The sequence below is a fragment of the Tauraco erythrolophus genome, chromosome 1 (assembly GCF_009769465.1).
Source record: "Tauraco erythrolophus isolate bTauEry1 chromosome 1, bTauEry1.pri, whole genome shotgun sequence".
Classification (NCBI taxonomy): Eukaryota; Metazoa; Chordata; class Aves; order Musophagiformes; family Musophagidae; genus Tauraco; species Tauraco erythrolophus.
This window is the reverse complement of record NC_141465.1, coordinates 62,396,926-62,411,878: the sequence shown is the minus strand read 5'-3', so window position 1 is coordinate 62,411,878 and position 14,953 is coordinate 62,396,926. Positions and strand designations below refer to the sequence as shown.

Genomic DNA, 14,953 nt, shown 5'->3' with positions numbered 1-14,953 from the left:
ATTACATTGAGGAAGTCCTTGGAAGTGCATAACCTATGACTGTTTAAATTAGATTGTGTTTACAGTTGTCAGCTTTTCTGCAGTGGGCTACAGGACTTCAGGTTTGTTTCAGTATAAATTACTTTCAAATGCTGATCTTTATTTAGAAAAAAAAAAACCCTGCAGGAAAAGACAAGGAGGTATTTTATACTGTGGAAAGGAGAAGAAACATACCAAGAAACAAAGCAAGCTAACCCCAACCTCACCAATGTGTATGTATCTAAATTTGCTTTATATTTTCAAAATATGAGGGTCGTCCTTTCTTGTATGTAGCTGCTTGATAGTGTTACTTTGAATATTTTCAAAAGAATTAGCAGAATTTGTGTTTAGGGGGGTGTATTTGTTTTTTGGGGGGTTTGTTGCTTTTTTTTTCTTCCTCCTTCCTGCATTTCTTTTAACTCTGTAGTTTCCCCATAGTTGTGGTGTTCTTGTAGCAAGTTATTGGGTAGTCATCCTAATGTGACATTGATTATTAATAAAGTAATTTTATGAAGTAGAACTTGCTGACCAGAATTTCAGCTTTAAACTGAAATCTTAATACTTTGACAAACCAGCTTGTAGGTTACATTTGCTTCTATGTGTTCTGACTATGACATAGATACTGCATGTGCAGTATTTGAGACTGATAATCCAATTTTCCATATTGTTGACCCTGGAATCCCAGGGAACGTGTGATGTTAACCTCACATAACCTCACCATGGCATCTTATCACAACGTGGAATTCCCACTCATGCAAGAAATATGTATTTGACTATTTAAGCTAGAAAATCGATGTATTGAGTGTGAAGAGTATCTTGTTGGGCTCCTGGTAACTAAATATATACATGACATATATAAATATATAAATATGTGACAGAGTGGAAAAATACCTGCATAAAAAGGGACAATTTCTTGCCTGTTATTACTGCCACTTCATTGTAAAGGAAAATAAATGCAGCATTTGAAACAAGTTCTCTAGCAGTGAAAATTTAATTTATTTTTTTTTTTAAGTACATCAAAGTTACCAAAACAAAGTACCATAGCAGTTGGTATGTATTTATCTAAAATGTAGTTAATTATCCATCCTATGGGACGCAAGTCCTCCTGTGGGTAGAGAGATACAAGGTCAAACGCATTGCAAAGGTAAAGAAGACTTTCTAACAGCTTTCCAAAACTAGCAGTGAAGTGAAACTTTCTCATCATTTGCTTTTGCAGTAACAGCCACTTAAAACCCAGGAAACTGCAAAATTGTTTGGGTTTAGATTAGTACAGCAGTAACTTGACTGATGTATATGCTGTTCTTCATAATCACTGCCCAGCTTAGAAACTCTCTCTCAGTGCAGTACAATACATTCAACCTTTCTTGGGCAATTTTAGCTGGAGAACCACATACATGTGCACACACACACACAGAGTGTATGATTCAGAAATAATCTTTGTTCTGATTCTAAAGATATAGTATAGGTTATTAAAGTTTAACAACCTCTTCTTTGTATTAAGCTTTAACAGTGGTGTCAGTTGATAGGAAATATTTGAAAATCTCTTAATTTAGTATTTTAAATGTTTCGATATTTGTCAGTATATTTTATGTGGGATAATATTTTTAGTGTAAAAAAGAGTATTTAAGGACTCTGGCTTTTGTGTTTACATAAGCTTCTGTTCTAATGAGTAGAACATCCTCAAATGGATGCACTGACAGTAGGGATTTGGCAGGCAGACTTCCAGCCACTGATGCTGTTTGCTCCAGGCATGGAACTCTGCCCACAACAATGAGGCAAGAACTTCATATGAAAAGCAGAAAAAAAAAAAACAAAGTATGGATCAGAGACAAAAGAAAAGAGCTGCCTGGGCCAAGGACATGCTGCTGCATCTTTAATGGCACTAATATTCAAGATTTGTGTATTTGGCAGTATTCCTGGATTTACAGTTCTTAATCAAAAATCATAGAAGTTTAATGTTATTGCCTAGATGTTAGATGTCCAATGCCACTTGAGATACCCTAAAATATTTCACCTGATCTCTAGAAGAGCTTGAGTCTCTGATATGTCATAATTGCGTCTTGCCAGCCTGAGACAAGGTCTCAAACCCAAGTGCATCTCAAATGGTGGCAAATACCTATGTTTAAGAAGACTGAGTAGAGTTACCTGTGCTTCAGGAGAATTAAGCTGGGGAAGAAATAATGTTTAGGTGCACACACACAAATATTAAAAAAAAACACAAAGCAATGCCCCCTTCCCAAAAAAACCCAACTCAAACCCCAACGCCTTTCTGCATTTCACTGGAGTAAAAATTCAGCAGAAGTAACCTTGCAAAAGAACATAAGGGCCTTTCAACTGATAGCAATGTGGTGGAAGACTAAGTAAATTCCTTAAAGAGCAGAGCAGAGATTTCAGGGCAGAGAACAGCCTCTCCGTTAAAAAACAAACATCAGCAGCAACAGCAAAAACCCCAAACCTAAACAAGCAGAAAAAACCCAACCATAAAACACAAACCACCTCCAAAACTAAAAACTAAAAATAGCTAAAATGAATTTAATGTGGAACTCTTTTCTATGTGTGTACTTCAGAGAGCACAGTGCAGGTTTAGAAAGCTGATCTCATAGTCCTCACTGGGAAACAGAAGGCAAGAGTAGACCTGAGAATGAGATTTTCTTACCTGGCTAAATGCCTTCTACACATACTGCGCAGTTGAAGAAAGTTAGGAAACAGTATGGGTAGCCTTATTAAAGGTTTAGATTGACTTTGAAAGTGGTGTGAGAAAATTAATTTCTTAGCTGTGTGTTGGATAAAAAATACTCAGACCACTCCCCAAAATCTTCCCCATCACTTTTTCAGTCAGACTACTTCGTGATCTTTTGACGAACGTGAGAAAATTCTCTCCTTTTGGTGTGCAGGTTCAGCACTTCTGTAAAAATGGAGGATTCATCCCTTGCAGCTCTTAAACTTGCGGCTCTGTGTATATATGGACAGTTAGACTGGGCCTGAAATCTTACCAGGCATTTTGTATAGAAGTTAATGGGGTAAACATTCTTTCTTTTTTGTGGGTTTTTTTTTTTTTATGTGCTTTTTTTTTTGGTTGGTTGTTTTTTTCCAAATCAGGAAGTATAACAACAAGATAGAAAAGCTCCCATTAGATTGCTTACCTGTTGTGAGTACTTGGTGGGTGTATGTATAGAGTTGAGGAATTAATCTTTTTTTGGAAGCATAAGCAATTTTTGCAAAAGAGTGGGTAAGAGGCATAAAGGATAAGAGAAGAAATTGAGCTTGAGAGAGGGAAAAGAAATTATTCATCTTCTGTTTGTATTTTGCATGAGGAAATAATGCATGGTTAATACCGGTTTTCAGTGACAGTAAAATAACATTTCCTAATGAGGATTCAGGGAAAATAAGGGAGAGGAGGTAGATTAAATTTCTTTTACCGCATGTGCATCCAGTGATCAAAGACACTTGATAGAATTGGTGAATAATGACTCTTGCAGTGGATGATGGCATCTGTAGAGAGACAAAAATTTGCTGACTGAATGTTACTTTTATAGAAATTCATGTTAACAGTTTTTAATTCTGCATATGCTGCGTGTTGCTATGGATAATTTGCTCAAACGTGGAAGGAAACATTTCCTCTCTGCCTTCCTACCTCTTTTCTGAAAATGAGACATGCTAAAATGTATCAGATGGCTAAAAAGAGACATAAGGAGGCTGTGTAGAGAAAAGGATTTGATTCCTGATGTTTACAGTGTACAAAGGCCGGCATTCATAGACTCTTAGAATATTTGTGCTTAGTATCAAGTGAGATAAGTCTTTTGTTTCCGTCAAAAGAAAACCCAAATATATTGACAGTAGATGTGAATTGTGCTTTAATTTAAAGAATTTTTGTATACTATTTCCTTTTATAAAGTTGCCATAATTTACTGATAAAGTTATTGTGTGTTCTGTTCTACTTTTTAATTGCTCAACAAAAAAGATGCGTAGAATCACCCTTTCTATATGTAAAAAAACATGGGCAGTCCTATTGATGTAAACAAAAGATAAAAGATTTTTTTAATGTCTAAAATAAAACAAATTAGGTAATAGAATAACAGTTTTCTGAGCCTAAATATACTTTGGTGTGAGATAAAGAAGCAAGATAAGTTCCCTTCATAAGCAAAATAGGAGGTGGGTAAAAAGGTGTGTGTAGTTAGGATTTTATTTTTTTTTTTTTTAAGTACAGGTGATGGGTTAGTGCTGGAAGATGAAAAAGTTTAGTTGTTCAAAGAAGTATATTAAAGCTAACAGTGCAGATTATTAATATTTATATTAATTTCTACACATCTTTTGGGAGATGTTACAAAAGATGAGAATCTCTCCAGGTGCTCGCTTCCAGGGGATTTCTGAATCTGAGTGTAGACTTTTAAAGTACTGTAACAGTTAACTGCATTGGCAAGCTAATGATACCTTTCCTCAGTGTATTAATGATAATCATCCTTCTGCCTCCCCTCCCTTTGTGTGTCAGGATGTGTATGAATATTCATTTCAGCTTATTGTCTGGGTTTTTGTTGTTTTTTTTTTTTTTCCCCTTTAGTTGGCTTGATTTTATAGGTGTATCTAGCTCCATGGCAAGCAGCCAAACCCTCAATTTGGGTAAATACTCAAGTTACTGAATATGAAAACTGAAGTTATCTTTGCAAATGTGAATTTGCTCCATTTTGTGGTTGTTTGGGGTTTTGTTTTTTGTTTTTTTTTTTTCACCTTCAGTGCTCTTGAAATGTGTAATTTTTTATGCCGTGTGTTAGTTCTCATACTACATTGAGGTCGTGTATGCACGAACGTATGCAATTTAGTTCATACATTTAGTAACTTTTGGCAGAGGAGAGGATGTCTCTGTTCTTGAATAGCTACAGTAGCTAGTTTGCTTTGACCAGTGTTAAAAAGACACTGCTAGAGGAAAAGGTTCTCTAAGGTTCAGACAAATTAGTACTTCATTTACCAGCTATAAGTTAGAGTTACTTTTCTCTGATGACTTCCATCAAGAATGTCCAAATGTGTCTGTGTTTATACCTTCTAATAAAAAAAGTTGTGAAGTAATAATCCATAAGGTAGTAGTAATTTTTAACTTCAGGTTAATTTATACTTGTTTGGAATTACTACATTTAGAGGTCTACGGTTTTCAGAATTTTAGTTTTGAAAGAATGGTTCAGAAGGTGTTGTGTTTAAGCAGCAGGTAGACAAGAATATCATAGTGATTTCATCCTAAGAAAAATATCAGTTAACTAGGAGGGAGGGGGGAAAAAAAAGGCATGTTTTTAGTGCTTACATGGACTGTCACCTATAAATCCCAGGACAGATACCAGAATAGCTTAACCAAAAGCACAACTGCTTTCATGTTTTCCAGCACATATATCCAGAAAAATCTTTCGTACTCTGAAAACCTTGAAAGTTTGTGATTTATCAATGTGTCAGAGAGGCAAGTTTTACAAAAGAACAGCTAATGATGCTTCTTTAGGACCTGTAGAATAACTATTTATTTGTAAATTAGATTTTATGTCAAATATTTTTTTTAATTTGTAAATTTTTATTTCTAAGCAAAAGATTGATCATAGATGTGAATTGTGTAGATATATTCATACTTCTGTTTTTAATCTATGCTGCATTTTCTGACTAAGTAGGTGTAATCTGTCAAGTGTTCAACCAAGACTCAGATATAAAAATATCCCTTCCTTTCTAAACATAATTTTAAATAGTATGAGACATATACTTGTGTTATACATGTATGTGCATACGAGTAGACAGATAGTTACAGAAAACATGCTAAAAAAGCAGGTTTGATTACACAGAAATCCAGAAATCAACTTTTATTAATTACTTTGTGAATTATTTAGGCTTTGTGCCAACTTCTGATTTTGAGAGCATTGCCCTAATAGGGTGATAACTGCTGTGGGGAGGAAACCACACTTCAGTTTCAAAAGTCGATAGCACAGTAGGAGAAATGGTGGGCTATGGTTGTATGGTTGCAAGATAGTTTTTAAAACCAAGCAAACGAAACCCAAATAAATAAATACACTCCCCTTCCTCAAAAAAAAAACCAAAAACAATCACAAACAATAAAAACCCACAACCCTCCTCACTCCTTCCCCCTCCTGCTTCCTCCCCCCCCCAAAAAAAAAAAAAAAAAAACCCAAACCAAAAAAAAACCAAACACAACCAAAAAACACCCCACCCAAAACCATTATCATTCATTGAGAGCATAGTGATCCCAGATCATGGAGTTGTGGCTTTTTAGGCACGTCTTTTCAGAAATAAGACTTACGATGTAGAAACCACTAAGGAAAAGCACTGTGTCTGTGGTTTGGTCAGAGAGTTTTATGGCAGCACCTTAGACGTGAGTGTTTGATCACTTGCAGCAATTCCAAGCGTAAATACAGGCTGGGCAGAGAATGGATTGAGAGCAGCACGGAGGAAAAGGACTTGGGAGTGCTGGTGGATGAGAAGCTCAACATGAGCTGGCAATGTGCACTGGCAGCCCAGAAAGCCAACTATATCCTGGGCTGCATCCAAAGCAGCGTGGCCAGCAGATCGAGGGAGGAGATTCTGCCCCTCTAAATGGCTCTCATGAGACCCCACCTGCAATACTATGTTCAGCTCTGGAGTCCCCAGCACAAGAAAGATATGGAGCTGCTGGAGCGAGTCCAGAGGAGGGCCATGAAGATGATCCGAGGGCTGGAGCACCTCTGCTATGAAGACAGGCTGAGAAAGTTGGGGCTGTTCAGCCTGGAGAAGAGAAGGCTCCAGGGTGATCTTATTGCAGCCTTCCAGTACTTAAAGGGGGCCTACAGGAAAGCTGGAGAGGGACTTTTTCCAAGGGTGTGTAGTGAAAGGACAAGGGGCAATGGCTTTAAACTGAAAGAGGGCAGATTTAGATTGGATATACGGAAGAAATTTTTCACTGTGAGGGTGGTGAGGCACTGGAACAGATTGCCCAGAGGAGTTGTGGATGCTCCATCCCTGGAAGTGTTCAAGGCCAGGTTGGATGAGGCTTTGGGCAACCTTATGTAGTGGAAGGTTTCCCTGCCTGTGGCAGGGGGGTTGGAACTAGATGGTCTTTGCGGTCCTTTCCAACCCAAACCGTTCTATGATTTTAAAACTAGTCTCCTCTCCTTAAAACTTTCAGTGATTTGTTCAAGAGGAAGAATTTGCAGCGACTATTAGGATATCTGACGGACTAAAGGATGGCAAGTTACATCTGCTAGGTCAGAAGACAGCAGGATATACTTCTAGACTTCTGGTCAGCTTTGCCAAGAGTTTAGTTTTGTTTATTATTGAAACCTACAATAAAGGCATCTTCCTAGATAGGATAATTAAGTCTTTGGAGTTTTTAGGATGTCACTATATATATCACTAATGTTTAGAAAAATTCAGAAGATTTTTCTTGGAAGAGCTGTGGATATTTTAGGTGGGCTGTGTACTTTAGAATTGACTAACCTTGAGGTTAGTCAATTCTATGAGGCTTTGAGCAACCTGGTGTAGTGGAGGGTTTCCCTGCCCATGGCAGGGGGTTTGGAACTAGATGATCCCTTCCAACTCTAACCATTCTATGATTCTGTGATTCTAACCTTTACATTAAACTACAGTGGGAAAAATATTTTTCTTGAAGCACATACAGTGCCGAAGCTTACTGAATCCTGTTTCGTTTTGCAGTTCAATCTATGCAGTTCTGCTGAAACTATTTCTGCAGTGGAAAACAATGTAGCTTTCTTATATCAGAGTGTGTGGGTTTACTCTTTTTCTGAGTCTTGATACTTGTTGTGTATATGTGTGTGTATTTTTTTTAAAACTACTTCTATCATTTTGAAATCACAGATGTTTCTAAGTAAGGGTCAAAGAGCTCTGTTTTCTTCCACTTGTCTTGTAGCTATGGAGTATGGATTAATGGCAAGTACTTACCTGGCTTCAGACATATTGGATAAAGACAAACTCGAATTTACATCTCCAATTATGTCTTAATAAATTGCAAATTGAGCTAATGCTTGTAATTTTAATCAAGCGATAATTTCTGAACTAATTTTGTCCCTGGCTGGTGATGTACTTAATGTCAAAGATGGTGCTTACTGTTAATTTCTCTAAGTTGCAATTGAAGAATGTTTGAAATGTGTTGATAGATTTTTTTTTTTCTACATATTCATTTAAACGTATTAAAAGTAAAATAGGCTTGTTAAAAGTGGCATCTGAGTAGGTGTGATATCTAGGTAGTTTTTGACAGTAATCTGAATAAACTCTGTGGTCCACTAGAAAAAATGGTTAAGAAATGCACACTTTTTCAAGCATTGATACCACCTAGTGGTAAAAAATGTTGTTACTTGTTTACATAATACGTATTCGAAAGACTATGAAGTTTGTGTTATATGTAAAAAAAAAGGTTATTGAACTGGGTCTTTTGTAACATTATCTACTCATGTGTCGTACTGCGTTTGGGAGTGGGCAGCTAGAATTCAAACACTTGCACTTCACTGCTTGATATGCATAGGGGTGATTTTGGTCAGTTTTAAATATACGTACTCTGCCCCTTTAAAAAAAGAAAGAGAGATTTCGTTAAATGCACAACTGAATAAGGGTAATGGGGACTTTGTACAGGTATAAAAAAAAAGTCTGTGTGTGTTTACGCATCAAAAACATATGCTTTTGTCTTAAAAACAAACAAAAAAATCTGTTCTTGGAATAGAAGTGTGAATTTAGGTGTGAATTAAGAGTGTAGATGTGGGTTGGGAATTCCAGGCAAAGTCATTAATGAGACTTTGCAATGAACCAGAGTGGGGACCTGGTCTTGGGGAAAACTGACCTGGCAAAACATTAACGTGAGTAAGTTCCCAGAAGTGGTTCAGAATGGATCTGCGGAGTTCCTCCTGTGAGCACAAGGAGAGGGTGGCATGTGGAGGGGAGTGATGAGGAGAGGCTGAGGGAAGGCAGGACTCCTGCTTCTGGAGGTGATGCCAGTGCATGCCAGGCTATAATGACTACAGTGTTGGTCACTTTGGATAATGCAATCTGTCAAGATCAAATTATGAAGACTACCTTTCTGAGCAAAATATTGCCTAACTACTCTTTAAAAAATGCAAAACTTTAGCCCTTTCAATTATGGTAGTGTGTGAAACCATCTTTCTCTTCTTATTGCCAGCTGATGTAGGTCCAGTGTGAGAGTTACGTTTATCATTGTGACATCTGTAACGTGACTATCAACACGTAAGGTGATAACTTAGCTAATTCTGACTGATGTACATGGACTGTTTTATTTTTCGGTTTTCATTTTTAGGTACTTGTTTCACAGTGGCAATCCAGAGCATCCAGGAGACATACTTCTAAACACAACTGTGGAAGTTTTGCCTTTTCAGGTATGAATTTATTGATTTGTGTCTTCTCTGTTACAGGATAAAAGCAAAATCTCCTAATTTTATTGACTTTTTAACAGGGTGAGGGAGACACCCTGTAGGATCTTGATGCTCTGATGCTCTCATACTTTTTCTAGTTGGACCTATTAACAGAATTCCTATTGTAACTCTTCTGATGTTCATTCAGAGTGCAGTCTCCTACAAGTGCTGTTGGTGATTTGGAGGTAAACAAGCTCATTTTCTTCCAATTCACTGCTACTATTTAAAACAAAAAAATAACCGATCTTTCCTCTCCTGTGTATTTTGGAAAATGGGAAAACTGAGCCAGTCTGCTTTTTGATTTAGTAAAGAAGTCTTGGTTCAGGGATTGACACAAATCCAAATGTTACTAGATACTGAAATATCTGGACGCTTACACTGAATGTGTAACTTTCACCTAATTACTGATTTTTTTTTTTTCTATAAATCAGTCTTAAGTTTTATCTCAGGAGGGTACTACACTATCTAAAGTATATTCTTGCTTGAAGCCAGATGGTATGGGTTTCTCTTCTTCAACTGGATAGTATAGCTAACCATTTTTATCCCAGTGTCAGAGGATTAAGATATTGCTTCAGACAATTTTATTTAGTATAAAATAGCAAAGTATTTCTATCTTCTCCCATACACCTGGTATAAGTATCTTAAAATCTGTGCCTAAATTAAGATTTTATATATTTTTATATATTTTTAAGAATTTATATATTTTTAAGAATTTATATATTTTTTAAGTGAAATTAAATGGTCAGGGAGGAGTTCACTTTTCCGTTCTTGCAGTCTGCCTTCCTGGGAGTGGGCAAACCCAGGAATTTTTGGCCACTCTCACCCCTAAAAATAAGTTTGTCGGTTTGATTCTACTTATACAATGTGATATGTGGGATATTATATCATATTATAAGATTTATGGGTTTTGTTTCTCAAGACCTTTGAGAAACCTTCAGACAAAAAACAGCAATAGCCCTCATGTCATCTGGGCCCAAGATACCACAAGAATGCACAAGATAATGAGAAAAAATGGGCATCAAATGTCTCTCTTTTGGCTATTCTCAGTTGTGAAATGTTCCTCAAACTGGAGTATCCTGTAAGGAAGTAATGGTACCGAGCTTCCCTTGCTATTGATGCAATTCATGGAAAGGTAAACAGGAAATTGTGCATTTGGCCCGTTCCTAAGCCATTGGTGTCAGCATAAAATGTCACCAAAGTGAGGACAGCAGCTGCAGAATAATAGGTACTGTCCTGAGGGAACGATTTCTCCACCGTGGACTTCAGTAGAGCTGGAGGCCCATTCGGGTACTTTGACTGTGATCCTCTAAGCAGAATTCAGAAAAACAAAAACCAACCCTTGGAAACGAGAGTGCCCCCAGATTGGATTTGTCTGGGACTCAAGCAACACACAAAAAAAACCCCAACCAACCACCAAACCACCCCAAACACCCCAAACCCCCCAAACCAAAAAAAAAAAACCCCATACCCAGTGCTTCTTCAGCAGCCTCCCTTAAAAGCAGGAATTAAAAAAAAAAAAAAGCTACAAAGCAAGCTAATGGATTTAATCTCCTGTTTTGTCAAGCACTTTTAATTGATTCCTAGGAAATTCTTACAGTGGGTCTTTTAGTATTGGATCAGGTGATCCTGGTTGTAATTTTCTGGCTGTTTTTGAAGCTGTGGACTACAATCTAATTTTTCCGTGCTTATTAAAGAAACTTACTGATAACCATCCCTTTTTAGTAAGGCAATGATAACTGCAATGCTTCCCTCGCTGGTCTGATGGCTTTTCATCTTGCCCAAATCCTTACATCAAAAATAAGCTGTAAGTTTCATTTGTCCTGAGAGAAATCTCTTGTTCAGCCATAGGAAAAGAAAGCGAGATCCTGCTTTTGCTTTTCTTCTACTGTGTATGCCAGTATCTGCTATGTGTTCTGTTCACGTGGCAGATACCATGTAAGTTATGTGGGGCACTTAAAGTACTTATTTTTTTCTACTTTTAAGCCAAATACCATTCAGTTCTGGAACACTGCTGCTTTTTCTTTTTTTTTTTTTTTTTTTGGTGTTGGCTCGTCTAAGGCTCTAAATAACTATTCTAGACTGGTTCATAATTATTTAGAAAAGATGGATGCTGAACATATAAAAAGAGTGGGCACACATTTGTCTTTCGCTGGCCAAGTCATATGTCAAAATAAATGATCTCTTTTACGCTTTGTTGTTCTAGAATGAAGAACTTGTATTAAGCAAAGAAACCAAAGACAAACGCTTAGAGGATGGTTACTTCAGGATAGGTATGTCACAGTAGAAAGAAACGTGTAGTTACTATTGCAACAGTGAAGACATTTTCATTAAAACCAAAACAAACCTAAAACAGAGTTTAGATGATTCATTTTTGGGCATGTGACCTTGTAGGCTTTATTTAATATTTTTTTCAATATTTCTTTTCTGAGACTGATGTACTAAAGAAAGATCTAGTGTGACTCTTAGTGGTAGTGCAGCTACATTCAACTTGTCTGCCAGGATCGATCGCCTGGATTATTGCAGAGGCATTTCCAGGTTGTATAAGATCACCTCTTCTGTCCTGTGATGGCGCAAGGTCTCTGTGTGAGCTGTTGTGCTTGCCCTGGATTTGAACCCACCCTGCAGACAATCAACTATCTTGTCATGGGATGAGATTGGCATTTCCATACCCAAGTGGCTTTTGGGGAAGGTGCCAGGATACTTGTCAAGGAAGAGAAGTTTTATTCATGGATTTAGCTTGCTGGACATAGGTTGGGCATCCCTGTTATAACGAAAGAAGTTTTTTCATCTTAATGAATTGCAGTTTTTGTGTAAATGTTTTAAGTGTAGAGTGTAACTGGGCTTTTAAATTGGAATAAGAATCATTCATCCTAATAAAATTGAAGATCCTTTAAATAGGAATACATTATGGATGAACCGTACCCCTTGTCCTTAGTCCTCCTTAAAAACACATAAGCCAGAGTATCCATGTTTAGTTCCATGACACTGAATGAAAATCTGTGCCAAAATCTTCCCAGAGTTTGAGATGCTCATACCTGTAGACAGTTCCAAAGTTTTTATTCGTACGTGTAATCCTGTTCAGATCGGTGTGCTCTGATGATGCACCCCATCTTGTTTACTGCTGCAAAGCTGAATCTGGTATCAAAAATCCCTGGCAGTCTTTTGTTTCGGTGATGATACCAGTCAACCTTACAGCCACCAGCAATAGGTTTCGCCTGTGAATTGGGATGCTACAGATACATTTTTCTGGACACAGATCTTGTACTTCAGTTTGTTGAACAGGAGTTAAGTGGGGATATACTTTTGCTTCTTTTGCAGGGAAATTTGAAAACGGTGTAGCTGAAGGAACAGTTGACCCCAGCCTAAACCCTATTTCATCATTCCGGCTTTCAGTGATACAAAATTCAGCAGTTTGGGCAATTCTGAATGAGGTGAGAGGCAGTATAACCTTTTAAAAATGAAACCAGTAAATGTGAGATTTCTTCATTCTGTCAGTGTATTGAAGTTCAAAATTTTGGCTAACACTGAGAGCAGTTACCTCTTACTACTGAGAAATGTAAACATGACTTCTTTTTTCCTGATTCTTTATTTCAGATTCATATTAAAAAGATCACAAACTGATCATGGAAATCTGCTTTAGAGGAAAAAGAAAGAAAGAATCCTTGAAAACTTTTCCTATAAAATCTGACATCCTTAGCAAGTCACAAATTGAAAATACTGAGCATGCACCTTATTCCAAGTTTCTTTCATTTTCACTTGAACTCTACCTCTTGTGAAATCTACTGTAGATGAGAAGATTGTATTTACGCTTTCTTATCTCATCCATCCAGAAACTGATGCTCCACACTGATAACGTTCATCTGAGGCCTAAGTTGTCCTCCACTTTGATGTGACTTTACCATCTTACGGTTACAGAACCCTGCTACGCTTAACCTGTACTATTTTGATAGTATAGCGATATAGAGAAGTTGTACATATTGTTACATTCCTTGAAGAAGAAGAAAAATATAATTATTGTTAAATATGTTTTATGAAGGGGGTACTTTCGGAGTTCCATTTATTTTCTATAACAAGAACCCTCTTTTATAGACTGTCAGGGATATATATTAAAAATGTTAGGGATATTTAATTTATTAAAATAATTTGAAAAGTACATATTTTTATGCAGTAAAATTTTAAATTGATATAGGTTTTTTTTATGAATTCTCTAGTTTAAGTTATCTTTCTACATTTTTCTTTGGAGATGCAAACATAAATTAATACCATATTTCAAATATACTGCCATGTTTAAAAAAACCTAGATTAAGTTTCTAAATTATGTAGTTTTGTACACAATCTGAATGATGTTCAGAGACATTAACCGAGTTCTGAAGAGCGTTATTCTTTGGGGCTGTGAAATCCCACTATGTACAGTTTGTAGCCACATAAAAGCATGCTGAAATGTCTTGTTTCATATTATGTACTAAATCTGCAGTGATTTTAGATTGAATCCATTGCATTTTAAAAGAATTTTTTCAATTCCAAACAGTTATTTCTAAAAATCTTTGTAGACATTTCCTAGCCTGGATGAATTCATTTTCTGTACTGAAAAAAAATCATTCTCCAGCTTTGCTTTGGAGTGACAGAGGTTACCTTTTACCAAAAGAATTAATGGTAATTAGATACATTTGGTCTGCAGACATCTACTTTTTAAAAATTCTGTTATTGCAGTGTTTATTTTAGGTACATTGCAGTGAATAGTTATGGTTTATTTTTATTTTCTTCCATTATTCAAGAACAGGATTTCAGTTTGACTCCATTGTCGATCAGTGTGGTAACTCATGCTGTCTTTTAATAGGAACCAAATTTGGCCTCAAGTTACTACCCTGCCTTTTCGTTTTAAGGGAAACAACAGTGATCTTAAATGAATCAGAAACTTGGTCAGGAACAGAAAGTGGTTTGGATTAAATCCAGAGCAGAATTGTTGCAATACTAATGCTGCCGCTGCTCTGAAGAGTCTTTCTGCTTAGGTGCTTATGTGTAAGGACACAGGCATGGAAAGATTTAAGTTACCCAGTCAGAAATAGTTGGGGAGAAGAGAGGCAGAGATTCCTCTCTTTAATAGGAACAAAGTGCCTGACTGACACTGGATGGAGGCATCTACCCTGGCTTGGGGATTCTCAGCTATGCTGTGAACCAACCCCTTGGAACTGATATCTCGAAACTGGCCCATTTTTTTCTGTGGAAAAACCTCCTCTGTTATCTCCAACATATTCTGTTGTCAGGACACAGATGCCCAAAAGCTGTTGTGAGATCCCTGATCTACAGTGGGGATCTTGAATTCTTATTTCCAGCATGAAAGTTCTAATAGATTTGGCCACTTTTTCATGACACATGTATCTCGGAGCCTAAACCTGACTCTCCAGCACTGCAGGCTGACAGTTACCACCACTGGGATGTAGAGTCAGCTTGTCTTTTCTTCAGCCTTGTTGGAAAATTGTGTCATAGCTTTGACAGTTCAGCAACATTCAAGTTTAAAATCTTAACTACTTCTACAGGCG

The 14,953-nt window shown here is 36.9% G+C and overlaps 1 protein-coding gene across 3 annotated transcripts in view; it reads left to right on the top strand.

Moving 5' to 3' along the window:
* Positions 1–13,582, top strand: part of MGAT4A (alpha-1,3-mannosyl-glycoprotein 4-beta-N-acetylglucosaminyltransferase A) — a 78,502-nt gene extending 64,920 nt beyond the window's left edge. For 2 of the 3 annotated variants that reach the window (XM_086619358.1, XM_009983747.2), the window contains 4 exons: positions 9,299–9,377; positions 11,617–11,683; positions 12,732–12,844; positions 13,008–13,279. In XM_086619358.1, the coding sequence (XP_086475484.1) occupies positions 9,299–9,377; positions 11,617–11,683; positions 12,732–12,844; positions 13,008–13,034 (286 nt within the window). In that variant the 3' untranslated portion in view covers positions 13,035–13,279. Of the gene's footprint in view, positions 1–9,298; positions 9,378–11,616; positions 11,684–12,731; positions 12,845–13,007 lie in introns of all 3 variants that reach the window. The other variant, XM_086619343.1, reaches the window with a different exon arrangement.
* The last annotated feature ends 1,371 nt before the right edge of the window (positions 13,583–14,953 follow it).